The following is a 17,545-nucleotide window of genomic DNA, read 5'->3' on the forward strand; positions in this document are numbered from 1 at the left end:
AATGTTACACCGTTGTTTAAGAAGGGTGCCAGGCAAAAGGCAGGGAATTATAGGCCGGTTAGTTTAACGTCTGTTGTAGGTAAAATGTTAGAATCCGTCATCAAGGAGGAAATAGCGAGGCATCTTGAGGGGAATTGCTTGATAGAGCAGACGCAGCACAGTTTCGTTAAAGGGAAGTCGTGTCTGACAAATTTACTGGAGTTCTATGAGGATGTGTCTAGGGCAGTGGACAGAGGAGAGCCGGTGGATGTGGTCTTTCTTGATTTTCAGAAGGCGTTTGACAAGGTACCTCACAAGAGGTTATTGCAGAAGGTCAGGGGACAGGGAGTTGGGGGTAGGGTGTTAGCGTGGATAGAGGATTGGTTGACAAATAGGAGGCAGAGAGTGGGGGTCAACGGGTGCTATTCGGATTGGCAGATGGTGACTAGTGGAGTGCCCCAGGGGTCGGTACTGGGGCCTCAGCTATTTACCATTTATATAGATGATCTGGAGGAGGAAACCGAGTGTAGGGTGTCGAAATTTGCTGATGACACCAAGATTGGTGGAACGGCAAATTGTGCGGAGGGTGTGGAGAGTCTACAGAAGGATCTAGATAGGCTGGGCGAATGGGCCAGGAAATGGCAAATGGAATTTAATGTTGGCAAGTGCGAGGTGGTCCACTTTGGTAGGAATAATGGTAGGAAGGATTATTACTTACGTGGCGAAAAACTGCAGCAGGCGATGGTGCAGAGGGACCTCGGGGTCCTTGTGCATGAGTCGCAAAAACCCAGCTTGCAGGTGGTCAGGAAGGCGAATGGGATGCTGGCCTTCATAGTGAGGGGGATTGAATATAAAAGTAGGGAGGTCTTGCTGCAGCTGTATAGGGCATTGGTGAGGCCGCAGCTGGAGTACTGTGTGCAGTTTTGGGCGCCGTACTTACGCAAGGATATTTTGGCCTTGGAGGGAGTGCAGAGGAGGTTTACTAGGCTGATGCCGGAGTTGAGGGGGTTGAGCTATGAGGAGAGGCTGAATAAACTAGGCTTGTACTCGTTAGAGTTTAGAAGAATGAGGGAAGATCTCATTGAGACGTATAAGATGATGAATGGGATGGATAGGATAGAGGTGGAGAGACTCTTCCTGCTCAGAAAGGATAGTAGGACTAGGGGGCACAGCCTCAAGATAAAGGGGGGGCAGGTTAGAATGGTGTTGAGGAGGAACTTCTTCACGCAAAGGGTGGTGAATCTCTGGAATTCTCTGCCCGTTGAAGTGGTGGAGGCTACCTCGCTAAATATTTTTAAGACGCGGGTTGATGGGTTTTTGATAAGAGAGGGGATTAAGGGTTATGGGGAGAGGGCGGGAATGTGGAACTGAACCACGACGGATCAGCCATGGTCTTATTGAATGGCGGGGCAGGCTCGAAGGGCTAGATGGCCTACTCCTGCTCCTATTTCTTATGTTCTTATGTTATGCTTTATTTGGTCTGGCTCAATAATGCGGCCCACAAAGTATTGGCGCTTAAACTCAGTTGCAACTAAAAGAACCCTAAGCAATGTGATCAAACTACGATTTTTTCTAAAATCATCTCTTTAAATGAGTGGTCTTTTTGAATAATTTGTCAGGTTACAATCTCTTCTGTTCTCTTAATTTCTCCATGGATCACAGTCTGAGGATTCGATTAAACCATTTGGGATGGGGATGAGGAGGCACTTCATCACTCAAAGAGTGTTGAGCTACGGAATTCATTATCACAGGAAGTAAATGGTGCCAAAACATTGAAGAGACTGCTAGATGTAGCACTTGGGGCGAATGGGATCAAAGGTTATGTACAGAAAGCAGGCTACTTCGTTAGATGATCAGCCATGATCACAATGAATGGGAGAGCAGGCTCTAAGGACCAAATGGCCTCCTCCTATCTTCTATGCTTCTATGTTTTATACAAGAGTTGTAAACTCTGACACATCAGCATGCACCAGTCCAAAGAATTTCAGTCCTTCTACCTGCTGCGTTTATCCAGCATTTCCTGATTTTATTTCAGGTTTCTAGCATCTGTGATATTTTGCTTTTATTAACGATTTTAAGGAACCTCACACAAGCTGGTCATATAACCAATTAAGATGATTCATGCCTCCAGAGTAAGATTAATGTGGAGGTTCATGGTTGTCAATGGCCTCTTAGGGCTTGGTACCTGAAGAGAGATAGATAAGTTTTTAAAACAATTCCAGCTGTGTGTTTTCTGCTGAGTTCCACAGCTAACTGATGCTCCCAACAAATTTGCTTCACGGAGAAGAGTCTCAACAGATTTGTATCAGGTCACCTGAAGTACTTTATCTTCTCTTCAATTTGTTCATGCTGGCAAGACGACATTTATTGCTTAGCCCAAGCTGCCCCAAAAGCAGCGATGGCAAGTCTTCTCCCTCAGCTACTGCCATCCTTACGAGATGGTGCTTCACAAATTTTTCATCATTCCAGCAATGGTGGCTATGCCTTTAGCTTCCCAAGCTCTGGAATTCCCTCTCTAAATCTCTCCACATCTCGACCCCATTCCGTAAACACATTCTCTGCGATGATAGTTTATGTGGCTTTCTGCCAAATTTTGTTTGATAATGCTCCCGTGATATGCCAAGTCAGGATGGTTTATGCCTTTGACTGGCAATGTTCTGCTCATACAGCTGCTCTTCTCAGCAACTGAAGTTGTAGGGTTAGCCAGGTGAATCTTAAGAGATGCTCATGTCAGCTGGGGTAAATTGCCCATCTTCAGTAAGAAAAAAAAGTGTTAACCTTCCACAAACAACCTTCCAGGTAGCATGGATTACTTTCATAGTCCTGGCAATTGCATTATTGTTGATGAACTCACATGAAGATACAGAACATGACTGACAAAAACAAAAAAGGTTTATGGGGCACATTAATTACCTTTACCTGAGATGGAGAATACATTTATTCTGTCCTTCTAAAACAAGGCAATTCAGTACTAAAAATATTATAAATGGTGCATTTAAGACAATTTCTAGTTTTGTAGAATAATCAGACATAGCATATTTAAGACCTTCATTTGCTCATTTAAAGAAAAGGCAAAGGAAAAGCAGGGGAACAAATCAAAACATCTACCCTGCTTCAGTTACTTGTCCACAAACACTAACATACACTCATTCAATCATTTCTGTGCAACTGAAATAGATTTAAGCTTCAATTCGGCTTTGTTAAATTACAGAAGAACCACAATGCAGCTGCCATTTATTCCTTTCACACATAACATTTGTAAGGCAGTTAAATGAATCAAATCACATTAGCATCAAACACAAAAACCAAACTCTCTTTAAAAATAATGTCAGTAGACCGATGCACATAATTCTCACTTCTCTACAGAATAGAAACAGAAATAATTATGCATGCCAGCAGTACAAATCAGACCCTGAGGAAGGGGAAATGTATTGTAATATGGCTGTGCAATAAGTTATGAGCAGTATAACTGATTCACACAGCATTAGTTAAATAATTTAATCACATTCCAGGATGCGCAGAGATTCTTTTTTTCCACATTCCACCCCCAAGAGAATAAAAACATATAATTTCAAATTTCTCCTCTGATAGAGGGTAGTTTCCTGCGATATTATCTTGTAGAATAACGATCACTGAGAAATACATCTTACTATAATATGCTGGTGATCTCCATTAAGGATGCAAGCAAAGTGTCTCAATGCTGAAATATTGCCGTATGTTTAAATCCACTTCCCAAAGGATCGAGACCCTTATTACTGTACAATGCAATATTAACCAATCTCATTTTCAAATAACAATAGAAAAAGCTCAACATTACAGTGTTTCTTGGTCATGAGCAGTATATCAGATTAGGCTTCAGTGGTGTATTATCCTGAGGCTCAGTGAAAAGCTAAATATGCAGCCCACATAGCACTCACACTACTCATTTTTCAAATCATCTGGCACTCAAAACACAAATTCCACCATTACAAATCACCTATTATAATAAACTCTGCCCTCCATCATCTTACTTTTCCTTGGTGAACCAAGAGAACAGCTGAAGACAATCTACTTTGAGGTTTGAATTAATAGGTTTGATATTACAAAGAACATTTAAAGTATGTTTTTGGAAATAATAATGACATATGCTAGAAAATGCTCAAGTATAAAGAATTTATATCAATTGTTGATTTAAAGGTTTTGCATTTAAACTAATCATTGTAGATTTTACAAATCGAGACACACCAATTTTTAGTTCACAAACCAGTCACGGCTCTTGTCTCCTCAAACAATCCATTTCTCTGAACAGCTTTAATCTCAAACATTACGTATACATTATTCAATTGTTCTACAGGACTTCAATATCCCTAGAAAAAAACTCAAGGCTATAAGGTGTCACACAACTGTAGTTTTCTCGAGCAGAGTTCACCCTCATACTTCACAAATGGCACTGTTCAAGAGGAATAGGTGAGATTCTTTGAACACTGGTTAAGAATTGTTTGGACTGCCCCTCTAAACAACAGTCTGAGGATGATACTCACCATGTCAAACCAAGTCTGAAAAAGCAACTCAGTGCAAGTCATGGAATGCACAGTAATAACATTGTTCATAATGTCTCACAAGTCTGTTGGATTTCCCATAACATGCAGTCAATGGTACTGACAGCTGCAGCAGTCAAAAATTAAAAACTAAGTAATTTTAGATTAAAATTTTCTAAAAATGACAGCCATGTTGTGCAACAGTCCATTGGTTTTGGAACATCTGCAGAAAGAGCAATGTACTTTGAACAATTATATCTCAATTGTATCAATTATCTTTAGGAATCAAGGGGAGATGGTATTACACAGGATTTTACCTACAGAAATTGAAGTTGGGTAAATTGTACAAGTTCTATATTCGATACAGGTTTCATGGGCAGAAAGGGCTTTGATAAACTGAATGATGTTTCCTTCAACTGATTGTTTAGCCTTGGTTATTAAAGGCAAGTTTCATTTTGTGAATTCGAATGCACTCAAAGAGAAGCTAAGTAACTGAGGGAAAAAAAGAATGAATGCTTACACTTCGTGTTAGATAAATAGGGGTGGGAAGAGGCTTATGTGCATCGTAAATATAGTTGGCTCAAATGGTTTGTTTCCATGCTGTAACTTTCCATGTAATTCTATTCTGCATTTATATTCTTTAATAATAAGTAATCAAAACAATTTCTAAACACAAACAAGGTAGAGAGTTATACTGAAACCCTCTCATTCAAAGCAAATTGGTCTATTGATAGAGATTATTCTTTGAAGTTAGTCTGAAAAATATACTTATTTAGAAATCATAGTGAATCAGGTGAAAAAAGTGAGTATTCATTAGCATTCCAGTTAATAGCTTGAAGGATAATTTTTTTCATTTTACCTGCATCTTCCGACCGAGCATAGAGCTATGGGGTCTCCAACCACAGCAACCAAAGACTGTGCTCTTGTGATGGCAGTATTAAGTAGTTTATAATTAGACAGAAACCCATAGTCCAGGTCCTCTGTGGAGTCCTCTACTAATTGTTCCTTCCGCTTGATGGGGGTCTGCTTATGTTTGCATGTGTGTCTTGTTCTTACTGTACTGAGAAATAAGACTCTAAACTGTTTGCCTGAAAAATTAAATAGAAACAAAAAATTCATATAAAAACTTTTCTAAGTTCAGGTAATGTACAAGCAACAACACCTGGAAAAAAATATTCAAAGCTATTCCTAAGACCTTATGCTTCTTCTGAACTCAGGTGAATCCATATTGTCTCCTTTCCTTACCAAGCCCAGAAACAAGAGCTACTGGGATTTATATAGTGCCTTTATTGTAGGAAAACATACTACTGAAATGCATTTTTTGAAGTGGAAATTGAGTCAAGTGTCACACTCTCACCAGAGTCAGGAGGTTCTGATTCAGGTCCTTGAAGCTTGTTTCATAATTTAGAATGGACAACAATGCAATGCTGAGGGATTGCTGAACTGTTAGTGCTGTTGCCTTTCGATTGAAGCATTAAACCGAAGTCCCGCCAGCCTCCTGCATAGGCGCATAAGACCCCATGTCACTCTTCGAATAAGAGCAGTAGAATCCTTCTCAGTGCCCTGACTAATGCCCCTCAACATCACTAAATCAGATTAACTGAGCATCATCTCACTGTATGCATGACACCCAGCCATATACAAATTGACTGCTGCGTTTCCCAACATTGCAACAATGTTTCATTGGCTAAGAACACTTTTAGATGTCCCAAGATAATGAAGAGTTAATACTTAAATACAAGCCTTTTATTCTTTTACATGGTTGGTGTGCTAAAGCTGTAAAGATTATAACCATGCAGAGACAACATCCAGAGCGGAGTAGAATGATCTTTAGTGTTGGGCCAAAAGGATAATCACAAATTCCCTGCAGATTAGTTGCACCCTTGTGAACCCAAAGAAGCATTTATATGGGAAGGTAATTTATACAGTAAATAGAAGCAAGCCGACTGGAAGACTAAGAACATAAGAAATAGGAGCAGGAGTAGGCCATCTAGCCCTTCGAGCCTGCCCCGCCACTCAATAAGATCATGGCTGATCTGTCGTGGCTCAGTTCCACTTTCCCGCCTTCTCCCCATAACCCTTAATCCCCTTGCCTATCAAAAACCTATCTACCCGCATCTTAAATATATTTAGCAAGGCAGCCTCCACCACTTCAAATGGGCGGACAATTCCAGAGATTCACCACCCTTTGAGTGAAGAAGTTCCTCCTCAACTCCGTTCTAAACCGCACCCCCCCCCCCCCCCCCCCCATCTTGAGGCTGTGCCCTCTAGTCCTACTGTCCTTTCTGAGCGGGAAAAGCCTCTCCACCTCTATCCTATCCATCCCATTCATCATCTTATATGTCTCAATGAGATCTTCCCTCATTCTTCTAAACTCTAATGAGTACAAGCCTAGTTTATTCAGCCTCTCCTCATAGTTCAACCCCCTCAACTCCGGAATCAGCCTAGTAATGCTCAGGTCAACGGTCACTTTCTTCCCTTCATCCCTAACACAGCTGATGTAAAATTCATTGATAAAAACATCAGGATTCTATTGTATTGAATTAAAAAAAGGCCAAGTACACTTAGGTTTTCAAGGATTTGTTTATTCTTACATGAAGCAACAGATTCAGGCTTTATAGGGGCATTTTGCAACAAAGAGATTGATGAAATTATCTGGACAGCAATAAACTAATGGAGAAATGTCAGTTGATGGGTTATTTCCAGAGCTGCACTTAGCACAAGCTCCCACACGCCACTCAAACCAGCTGCCAGGAGGGGATGTGGGCGAACAGTGACTTTTCTCAAAACCAGACAGGTACACCATCTGCATCAAAAAGATTCAATCATTAGGTAATATTCCCTTGTTTCATCCCAGCTCTTCCGATTAACTTTTTTTCATATTCATTTAGGGGATGTGAGCATTGTTGGCTAGGCCAGCATTTCTTGTCCATCCTCAACTGTCCTTGAGAAAGTTGTAAACTGCTTTCTTGAACTGCTCCACCATGTGGTGTAGCTATATCCAACATGCTGTTAAGAAAGGAATTCCACGATAATGGTGTGAAACGTCGCTGATATACTTCCAAGTCGGGGTCATGAGTGACTGAGGGGGAGCTGCCAGATGGTGGTGTTTCCATGCGTCTGCTGCCCTGGTCCTTCTAGATGGTAGGTTTAAGGGTTTGAAATGGGCTGTCTCAGGGGCCTTGGTGAGTTCCTGCAGATTGGATACACTACTGCCACTGTTGGTGCTGGAGGAAATGATTGTTTGTGGAAGGAATGCCATTCAAGTGAGGTGTTTTATCCTGGATGATGTCGTACTTCTTGAGTTTTGTTGGGGCTGTTTGCGTCCAGGCAAGTGGAGAGTATTCCACCACACTCCTGACTTGAGAAAACTTATTCATTAGTGTCACAAGTAGGCTTACATTAACACTGCAGACCAATGTGCCACCCGTGACTTGTGCCTTGTAAGTGGTGGACAGGCTTTGGGAAGTCAGAAGGTGAGTTACTCACCACAGGATTTCCAGCCTCTGAACTGTTCTCGTGGCTGCAGCATTAATTTGGCTAGCCTAGTTTCTGGTCAATGGCAACCGCAGGATATTGACAACCCTTAATATGTGCCTTGTGGAATGAATCGCCAAACGAAACTACTCTATCATGTACTCTTCCTGAGGAAGCCAGGAAGCATGCTCAATAGTACCACAAAAGTATGGACCTGAAAATCAAATTAAAAGTAGCATTGATCAAACCATATTAGTAATTTCAAGTTTTTTTTACAAAACCTTTGTATGTTCTGGTCTATGAAAATGATTTGTCAAAGTAGGATAAAACAATAGTCTCTTTACACTTTGTACATTAGGGCCTAGGGTAATATGAAGAGTCTCTCATACCAGAATTAAAAAGATTTCTCGTACTACCTTAAACCATTGCCCTTCTCAACAGCCCCAACCATCCCCAATATTCTTATTCCAATGCACCAGCCACCATCCCTCAGCTATGAAAGGCTGTGGGGGACTTCTACGCAGCCTCCATCACTCCAATTAGTCCCAGGATATATAGCTGAAGCCTGCAGAAATCACCTCATCATTTCCCCTCCTCCACAGAGAGCTCCGTGCAAATAGCAGCTGAGATAGAAAATTTATTACATCGGCATCTACTGTCACACATTGGAGCACCGAAAACGTTCACTGTTGCAAATGCACATTTCTGACATCCAAACTATTTTTCCCATGGTTTAGCACAAGATTAACAAAAAAAAGGAAATCAACTTTTATCAGCAAGTGGGAACCCACCTTGAACATTCAGAACTCGTTCTACATTTACTTCTGACAATCTCTTCTTACGAAGTTCCGATCGAATCCTAAACACTTGATCAGCATATGGTGTCACTACTCCAATGCTGCCTTCATCCAATTTCCCCCAGGCAACTGGCCACTTCCTTCTCAGCTCTTCAACACGTTCCACTATTTCAAAGACCTTTTTGGAGAGATAAAGTGCGAACATTATCTGGATTTACATATATTCAAAGTTTCATTAATCAGACCAATTGTGGTTGATAATCTGAGGTGCAAGCTCCGGGATATATTTACTTAGCCACAGCAGCCAATTGTGACCATTCTGTGTCAAGACATCAGCTTCTGGGATTGAATATAAACGTGAAGTTCAACCACAGTAACCCAACTGTTACCGATACATGTAGCATTAGCTGCAACCAAATATTAAAACACTGTGGTACCAAAAATAATGAGGTGTCCTCAGATGATTACCAGCCAGTTTCCGCCAATCAAACACATCTAACCAAGCAGACACAATGGCATTTTAGCATCATCAGACAGATAACCCTTTATTCCAATGACGTTTCTGTAGGTTGGTTCCCTGATGTATAAAATTACAATACCCCATAAGATTGTGTTACTCTCAAGCACTCTTGACAGGTATCATTTTAACTTGCCAAAAGCCCATTCAAAATGGATTTTTGGATATTGAAATGCCATAAATTTAATTTAGCAAGTTGCGATACTAATTTTTCTGCTGCTTTCAACCCAGGACACATCAGTCTACATTAAAACAGAGCATGCAGGAAAACCAAAACTGAAAGATTTGAAGTTAACTGGCAGCCTTGAAATCATTCCATTAAACAGCATCAGCCTACCTACAAAATATAAAATGACATGTATTAAGGCAGAAAAAATCTTTGGGAAATGGTGTGGGAAATGCAAAATAACTATTTCAAGATTTCACTTAGTGAATTATTTATTCAAAAAGCAAAGTTTAGTAAAGGCACCCAATGTCTGAGATACAAACTTTTGAGAAGGATCACTGGATAATGAATAGTGAACCTGTCTGGTTTTGTGCAGGTCACTGCTCATTTAGAGAGCAGCACAGGGATTAGCACTGCTGTCTCATGCCAGGGGCCTAGGTTTGACTCCAGCCTTGAGTAACTGTGTAGAGTTTGCCCGTCCTCCGCATCTCTCTGTGGGTTTCCTCCAGGTGGTCCAGTGTCCTCCCGGTCTGTTATTTTACATTGCCTACACCATTTCCCAAAGATTTTTATTTCTTATTACATGTCATTTTGTATTTCAATTTTGAGGTATTATGCTGGTTAGTCAGTACAGATGGGCCAAATGGCCTCCTTCTGACAACAGGGATGCTATGTCCCATGCCAGAAGTGGTTTGATTGGTGGCTGAGATCTTCTGCCAATTCCAGCTCCACAAGACTGTTATTTTTCTATTAATTTGTCATCATAGTTAAGACAATTTCACCAATTCTCTTTCCAGCAAGTATCAACTTGGCTAGATTGACATGGCAACTTGAGTACATTATCTGAGCAGCACAGGGGGGTAATGCATTTTCAAAGACAATGCCCGCAGTCAATGGTAAATCCTGTGTGCCTAACTGAGCTAGTAGTAAAGATCCAGGAATACTATCCCACAAGGAGCAGGCAGTTGTCCTTGTGCACTGGCCAGCAATCCTCTTTGCATATCATTTACAGATTAAGGAGTCTCACAACACCAGGTTAAAATCCAACAAACCTGTTGGACTTTAACCAGGTGTTGCCAGACTTCTTACTGTGTTTACCCCAGTCCAACACCAGCATCTCCACATCATACCATTTAAGACCATGTCACTGCTGTTTGATGGTCATTGCTGATGTAGGATGGCCTTTGCTGAGTTAACAGTCACTATAATTAATTGTAGGAAGTACTCAGACTTTAACAAAATAAATCCAAGCATCTTATATTATTGTTATAGTTCTCTGCAGATGTCTCTAACCTCAATCAAAAGGCAGCTAGTATTGTATTTTACTAAAACACATTTGCATCATTAAAGATTAGAATATGTCAAACCTCACTAATGGTGCATTTTAAATATGAGATAACTATTTTTATTGCAGCAAATATTTCATCTTTTTTCCTCAGTGTAGCCTAACGAACAAAGCTCCTCTTAATTTGTTAAACTGCAAGATCAATATATTAAAGTGGAGAAGTTTCTAATATTTTCGCATGGAAGACAAAAGATGGAGAAAACTAGCAGCAAATACCACTCAGTTGAACATGGTGCAATTACCAGTTCTGAAACAATTGTATTACTACTCCACTCTGTCCTCAGGCTACTAATTCCAGCCTTGGACTAATGACGACAGCAATACAGTCAGAATATATCACAACATCTTTTCTCTCAACTTGATGAAATAGTGAAACAAAATTGTGATGAGCCTAAGCAGTCACTCCCACCTTCAGCTGTTCTGTACTGAGTTGCTGAACAGTATGCTGAATATTATTTAGGTATTTGTTCAGTGCAGCAAGTAGATATTGAAACGGCATGAAGTGATTATATTCACACAATGCATAAAAGAGGACATTTCACTAAGCTATTCACTTAATAGGTTCTTCCATTCATAATATAAACTCAGCTTTATAGGCAGATATAACAGTCAGTCAAAATGCTAACTCACAATAAGTTTTTGTTATTGGCATTTGTTTTTGTTGCAATATTTCTAATTTAATGGTGTTTCAATAAAATTTCTGTACCTTTCTGTACATAAGAAATAAGAACCTATTCAATCACACTAACACTTTGCCATTCAATAAAATCATAGCTGATCTGAACTGGCCCTAATTCCACTTCCTGCCTGTCCCCCATAACCCTCGACATTCACATCAAAGGCTTAAAAACATTCAATTACCTAGCTTCCACTGGCTGCTGGAGGAGAGAATTCCAAACACTCAAACTCTTTGAGAAAGGAAATTCCTCCTCATCCCTGTCTAAAATGGACACCTCTTACTGTCAAACTGTGCCCCCCAAGTTGTTGATGTTTCCATGAAGGGAAACAATCTTTTGTCACATCTATAACACAAGGGTCATGGGGCTCCCTCAACTGTGTAGAGGTAATTCCAATTGTCTGTGTATGCCTGAGCCAAACACATTAGGGTGGTCCTTCACTCAGCTGATCCCAACCAACAATAGAAGTATTAACGCCTGTGCTCAGTGAATTTGTGCCTACCTAGAGTAGAAATGTTAATTACTAAGGGGCATAGATTTAACGTAAAGGGGGAAAATTTAAAGGAGATGTGAAGGGCAAGTTTTTTTTTTACAGAGGGTGGCAAGTGCCTGGAATGCGTTGCCAGAGGAGGTGATAGAAGCAGATTCAATTGCAGTATAAGAGGCATCTTGACAGTTACATGAATAGGCTGGGAATAGAGAGATGCGGACCAAGGTTTTTAATTTAGAAAGGCGTTATGTGCCAGTGCGGGCTTGGTGGGCCAAAGGGCCTATTCCTGTACTGTTTTTTATAATGTGGATGTGCTGGCGTTGGACTGGGGTAAACACAGTAAAAAGTCTGACAACACCAGGTTTTAGTCCAACCGATTTATTTGATAGTAAAGCTTGTGCGTTTACTATCAAATAAATCGGTTGGACTAAAACCTGGTGTTGTCAGACTTTTTACTGTTTTTTATACCCAGGGTGAAGGAGGTCAGACTGAACTGAAATTCCCCATGTCATTTCAGTTTTCTGTCATGCATTGGGGAAAATGAGTGAGTGTGAACATGGAAGGACAGTAGCACTTTTATGCAAGCAAACACAGCAGCCAGTTAGTACACAGTCAAGTCCTATGACTAAGGGCCAGATAATTTGCATACATGGACATGTGTGGTTGCTGGAATAAGACAGCAGAAGACTCCCTGAACATGGAGAATTGTACTGGCATGAGTTCAGACCATCACAGGATAGGGGCTTAAAATCTAAGATTAGAAAATGTTTGGACCTTGGTTTAAATTAAAACAGAAGGATCACTGAGTAGGGTAGTCATGTTTGTGCAAGAAACCAATGAAGTTCATTTACAAACTGAAGGTAACTCAGGATTTTGCAGCATGGACCACAACTTCATTATTTATATATACATAATTTATATTATTTATTCCACGCAAGTCTCTTACAACCAAATCAGATTTGGGATTAATTCAATAGTCAACTTCATTAATTCAAAGCACAAGCTCTAACAGACATGAACATGGTGGTTACAAATAATACCAATAATTGCAACAAAACCTTTACTTAAAATTAACAGGGAACATTAATAAATCAATGGACAGACACAACCAGTAGAGATATAAAAGTTCATTTTTGTGACCTCACCTCTGAATTGTTGTAGAAAGCAGTGCTGTTTTTCTCTTGAACATCTTCTCCTCGAGCTGTGAAGAATGTCAGAGGATAGAAATCTTTGTGTGCTGGTTGTTTTCCGCTCGCCATCAACTTACCCTCATAGAATAATTCAGAAGTGTAGCTAAAATAAAATTGAAATTGTGGTGAATCTCACTATGTAGAATCCCTGGAAAACGAGTGGTCTTCATTACATATCAATATAAAATGAAAATGTCAAAACATTGAAATCACAAAACCAGCGGACCTTCATTTTAATTTGAATCAAATTTAGCTTTCCTTCTCATGTCTCATGGATTCTCTTTAAAATTAGAAAAAATATACTTTTGAACTTCTGATTATTTATATCACAGAATCCCTCCAGTGCAGCAGGCCATTCAACTCATCAAGCCTGTACCGACAACAATCTACCCAGGCCCTATCCCTGTAACCCCATGTATTTATCCTGCTAATCCTCCTGACACTAAGGGGCAATTTAGCACAGCCAATCAACATAACCTGCACATCTTTGGAGTATGTTCAGTTTTCGTCCCACCGAGAGGAAACCCACACTGACACAGGGAGAACATGCAAACTCCACATAGTCACCAGAGACCGGAATTGAATCCAGGTTCCTGGTGCTATGAGGCAGTCGCGTCATCACTGTGCCACTCCACATCCTCCCACAAGGAAAATAAATTAATTCATTGTTCATCCAATGAGGTGTTATAGCTGTGACTCTAAATCAATAAGCATCCTTTCCAAGTCAAAGCCCACAACCAGATGTATTTCTCTACTCATTAACATAAAAGTATGAAGCACATTTCAGACTTCTGTTATTTATGTGAAGTAGCACATCTAAACAACAGAAACTGGTAAATGCAAAACCTAAAAACTGGAAAAATGTTTAAATTGTTCACTTCCCTATGAAAAAGTATTTCAATGCAATTCACATTCTTAGAACTTAGTAGAAATACAATTCACATCATTCTCACCAATGTTGCTCAACTTCTACATTTTTGCACGACAGGGGGCTTTGCAGACAGAGTCAGACTCCCAACTCTCAGTACAACATACTTCCAAAGATTAATTAAAGTGAACAGTTTGTAATTATATGGTGTCTTTAATGTGGTAAATGTCACAAGATAATTGATAGTGATGGAGAGGATGCAGAGCAGCAGTAGAATTAAATGTGCTGACTGCAAGTATGGTCGAAGAGATAGTTTTGATGAGGTTTAGGGAGATTATCATGATAAATTCATAAGCGGATACAGCAGTGTCAACAAATTAACCCAATCCTCAGATTTCATGCACAATAGCTGTAAGGATTCAAAGCACATATTTTAAACTTATAGATATGGCAGATTAATTTCATGCATTTGTTTAAAAAGTGATATCAGAATGAAGATATATTGTTAATTATTTCTGCGAAAGCTCCATTAGAACTGCATGTTTAGATTGGGCTTGTGATAGCAGGTGTATTGCAAAGTGCATATTTTAATAGTAATCACATACAGATAGTAAGCCACGCAGCGAATAAATTTAGTGGTCCAGTACTGGACTGGGCTCCTTAGGCAAAAGCTGTTAATTGAACATGCCTTACTTCTATTCGCAGCCATTTTAGAACAACCATTATTTCCCTCTCACTGGCAAAATACCTGTCCAGACTGAGGAGTATTTGTGACAGTCAGCAATCTAACAGTACCAATCACTGCAAGGAAGGCATGATATTAATGGAGATGCAAAAAAAAATACTTTGTGCAAATTAATTCAGTACCCTCAGCTTGGCATGGCAGCCCTAAATAATTATTAATCCATATTTTTACATTAGGGCACAGATAGAGGAACACCTGCTAACATCACCAGGAACTAGCTCAATTGAGTCACATAGCAAGAAAAAGATGGAAAATTCAAACACCTACTTGATAATAGCCTCGTGGGAACGATAGTTCTCACACAGTAGGATTCTGCATGGAAACTCTGCAGGGTAATGTTCATACAGACGATCGAGCAAAGACACATGAAGATTCCTTTCCCGGGCAAATTCACTATACACAAAGGGACTAAGCTGAAAACAATAAAGCAGAATATTAGTCAAGTACAATTAAAAATAGTTAAGAAAAAACACAGTTTTAAGGAGAGAAAAAGTTTATTTTTGGCTATCTTTTTCATACTTACCTCCCGGTCTTTAAATATACCTTTGCTACACATGTACTGTTTAAAATGGGCAGTGGTTATTGTGCCTGGAGTTTTAAGCCAAATGACAAGATAGTACCAAGCAGGGTAACAGACCATGGAGCCCACGGCTGAGGATCAAATGGAGATAATTAATTTTTCCAACACTTGGGCACTGCAATGACTAATTAGGGAACAATTAACCCAATTTTCTTCAAGCATACAATTCTGCAAAGACAAGTGGAAGGTCAGAAGATAGGGCAGAATTTAAGGAACAGCAAAGGATGACTAAAAAGAATAACAAGAAGAGAAAAATTAACGTACAAGAGAAAGCTAGCCAGAAATACAGTAGTAAATAAATATTTTAAAAAGAAACAAGTTAACAATGTGAGCACTGGTCCTGGAGAACAAAGACATTTCCGTCAACTCCTGTGTATTGACTACAGCTCAGCCTTCAATACCGTTATTCCTACAAAACTCATCTCCAAACCCTGTTGTCTGAGGCTCAGCTCCTCTCTCTGCAACTGGATCTTGAACTTCCTAACTCACAGGGCACAATCAGCAACACAACCTTCTCCATGATCATCCTCAACATCGAAGCTCTACAAAGCTGCGTCCACAGCCTCTTATACACGTATGACCATGTGGCCAAATTCAACTTGATTTCGAAATTTGCTGATGACACTACCACAGTGGACCTGATCTCAAACGACAAGATGAAGTACAGAAAAGAGACAGAGAATCTGATGAACTGGTGCAACGACAACAATCTGTCTCTCAATGTCAGCAAAACAAAGAAAATACTCATTGAATTCAGGAAGCATAGTGGAGGACGTGCCCCTGTCTAAATCAATGGGGATGAAGTGGAAATGGTGGACAGCTTCACATTTCTCGGTGTTCAGATCACCAACAACCTGTCCTGGTCCCTCCACACCAATGCTACAGTCAAGAAAGTAAAAAGTCTGACAACACCAGGTTTTAGTCCAACCGATTTATTTGATAATAGACTCACAAGCTTTCGAGGTTTCCCTCTTCGTCAGGTGAATGGAGAGTAACCTGGTGTTGTCAGACTTTTTACTGTGTTTACGCCAGTCCAACGCCAGCATACCCACATCATGACAGTCAAGAAAGCCCACCAACATAGCCTCCTTTCTCAGGAGGCTAAGGAAATTTGGCAAGTGCACTACGATTCTCATCAACCTGCACAGATTCTTCATAAAAAACATTCTTCCTGGTTGTATCACATCTTGGTATGGTTCCTGCGCTGTCCAAGACTGCAGCACCAATTACTGCAAAGGCGGCATGATACCAATAGAGACGAAAAGCCACCAAGGGTCACAAACAAAGTTCAGTCCATCGCACAAACCAGCCTCCCATCTACTGACTCTGTCTGTACTTCCCACTGCCTCGGAAAAGCAGTCAGCAAAATCAAGAACTCCAAGCACCCCAGACATACTCTCTTCCACCTTCTTCTCTTGGGAAAAAGATACAAAAGTCTGAGGTCACATACTAACCAATTCACGAACAGTTTCTTCCCTGCTGCCATCAGGCCTTTGAATGGGCCTACCTCATATTAAGATGATCTTTGTCTACACCCTAGCTATGGACGTAACACCACGTTCTGCACCCTCTCTTTTCCTTCTCCATGTACAGTATGCTTTGTCTGTATAGTGCCTAAGAAACAATACTTTTCACTGTATGCTAATACATACGACAATAATAAATCAAATCAAAAAATTGATAATAGAAAACAGAGATGGCAGATCAATTGAACAGATATTTTGCATCAGTCTTCACTATAGAGGATACACATAACATCTGAGAAACTGTTATAAATCCGCAAACGGAAGGAATAGAGGAACTCAGGAAAATTACAATCACCAGAGAAGCATGCGATACTGAGTGAATTTTTGGAGCTGTAGGCTGACAAATGCCCACTTCCTGATGGACTTCATCCTAGGATTTTAAAACAGGTGGCTACTGAGATAGTTTATACATTTTAATTTTCCAAAACTCCCTAGATTTGGGGAAGATACAATTAGATTGGAAAAAAGGTGAGTGAAACCCCATTACTCAAAAAGGGAGGGACAGAAAGCAGAAAATTCTTGATCAGCTAGTTAACTTCATCAGCAAAAGCTGATTTATCATCACATGTATCAGTATACAGTGAAAAGTTTTGTCTGTAAAGTGTGCAAGAAACAAAGTATACCGTTCATACAGGTGGAAAGGAGAGTGTGCAGAATGTAGTTTAACGGTC

General features: G+C 40.1%; 1 protein-coding gene across 6 annotated transcripts in view; it reads right to left on the reverse strand.

Moving 5' to 3' along the window:
* Positions 1-17,545, reverse strand: part of helz (helicase with zinc finger) — a 260,171-nt gene that overhangs the window by 109,789 nt on the left and 132,837 nt on the right. For all 6 annotated transcript variants that reach the window (XM_080209367.1, XM_080209368.1, XM_080209363.1 and 3 more), the window contains 4 exons: positions 15,036-15,181; positions 13,111-13,258; positions 8,765-8,948; positions 5,356-5,584 (listed from right to left, as the gene is read on the reverse strand). In XM_080209367.1, the coding sequence (XP_080065493.1) occupies positions 5,356-5,584; positions 8,765-8,948; positions 13,111-13,258; positions 15,036-15,181 (707 nt within the window). The remainder of the gene's footprint in view (positions 1-5,355; positions 5,585-8,764; positions 8,949-13,110; positions 13,259-15,035; positions 15,182-17,545) is intronic.

The sequence above is a fragment of the Carcharhinus amblyrhynchos genome, chromosome 21 (assembly GCF_965287045.1).
Source record: "Carcharhinus amblyrhynchos chromosome 21, sCarAmb.v2.hapA, whole genome shotgun sequence".
Taxonomy (NCBI): domain Eukaryota; kingdom Metazoa; phylum Chordata; class Chondrichthyes; order Carcharhiniformes; family Carcharhinidae; genus Carcharhinus; species Carcharhinus amblyrhynchos.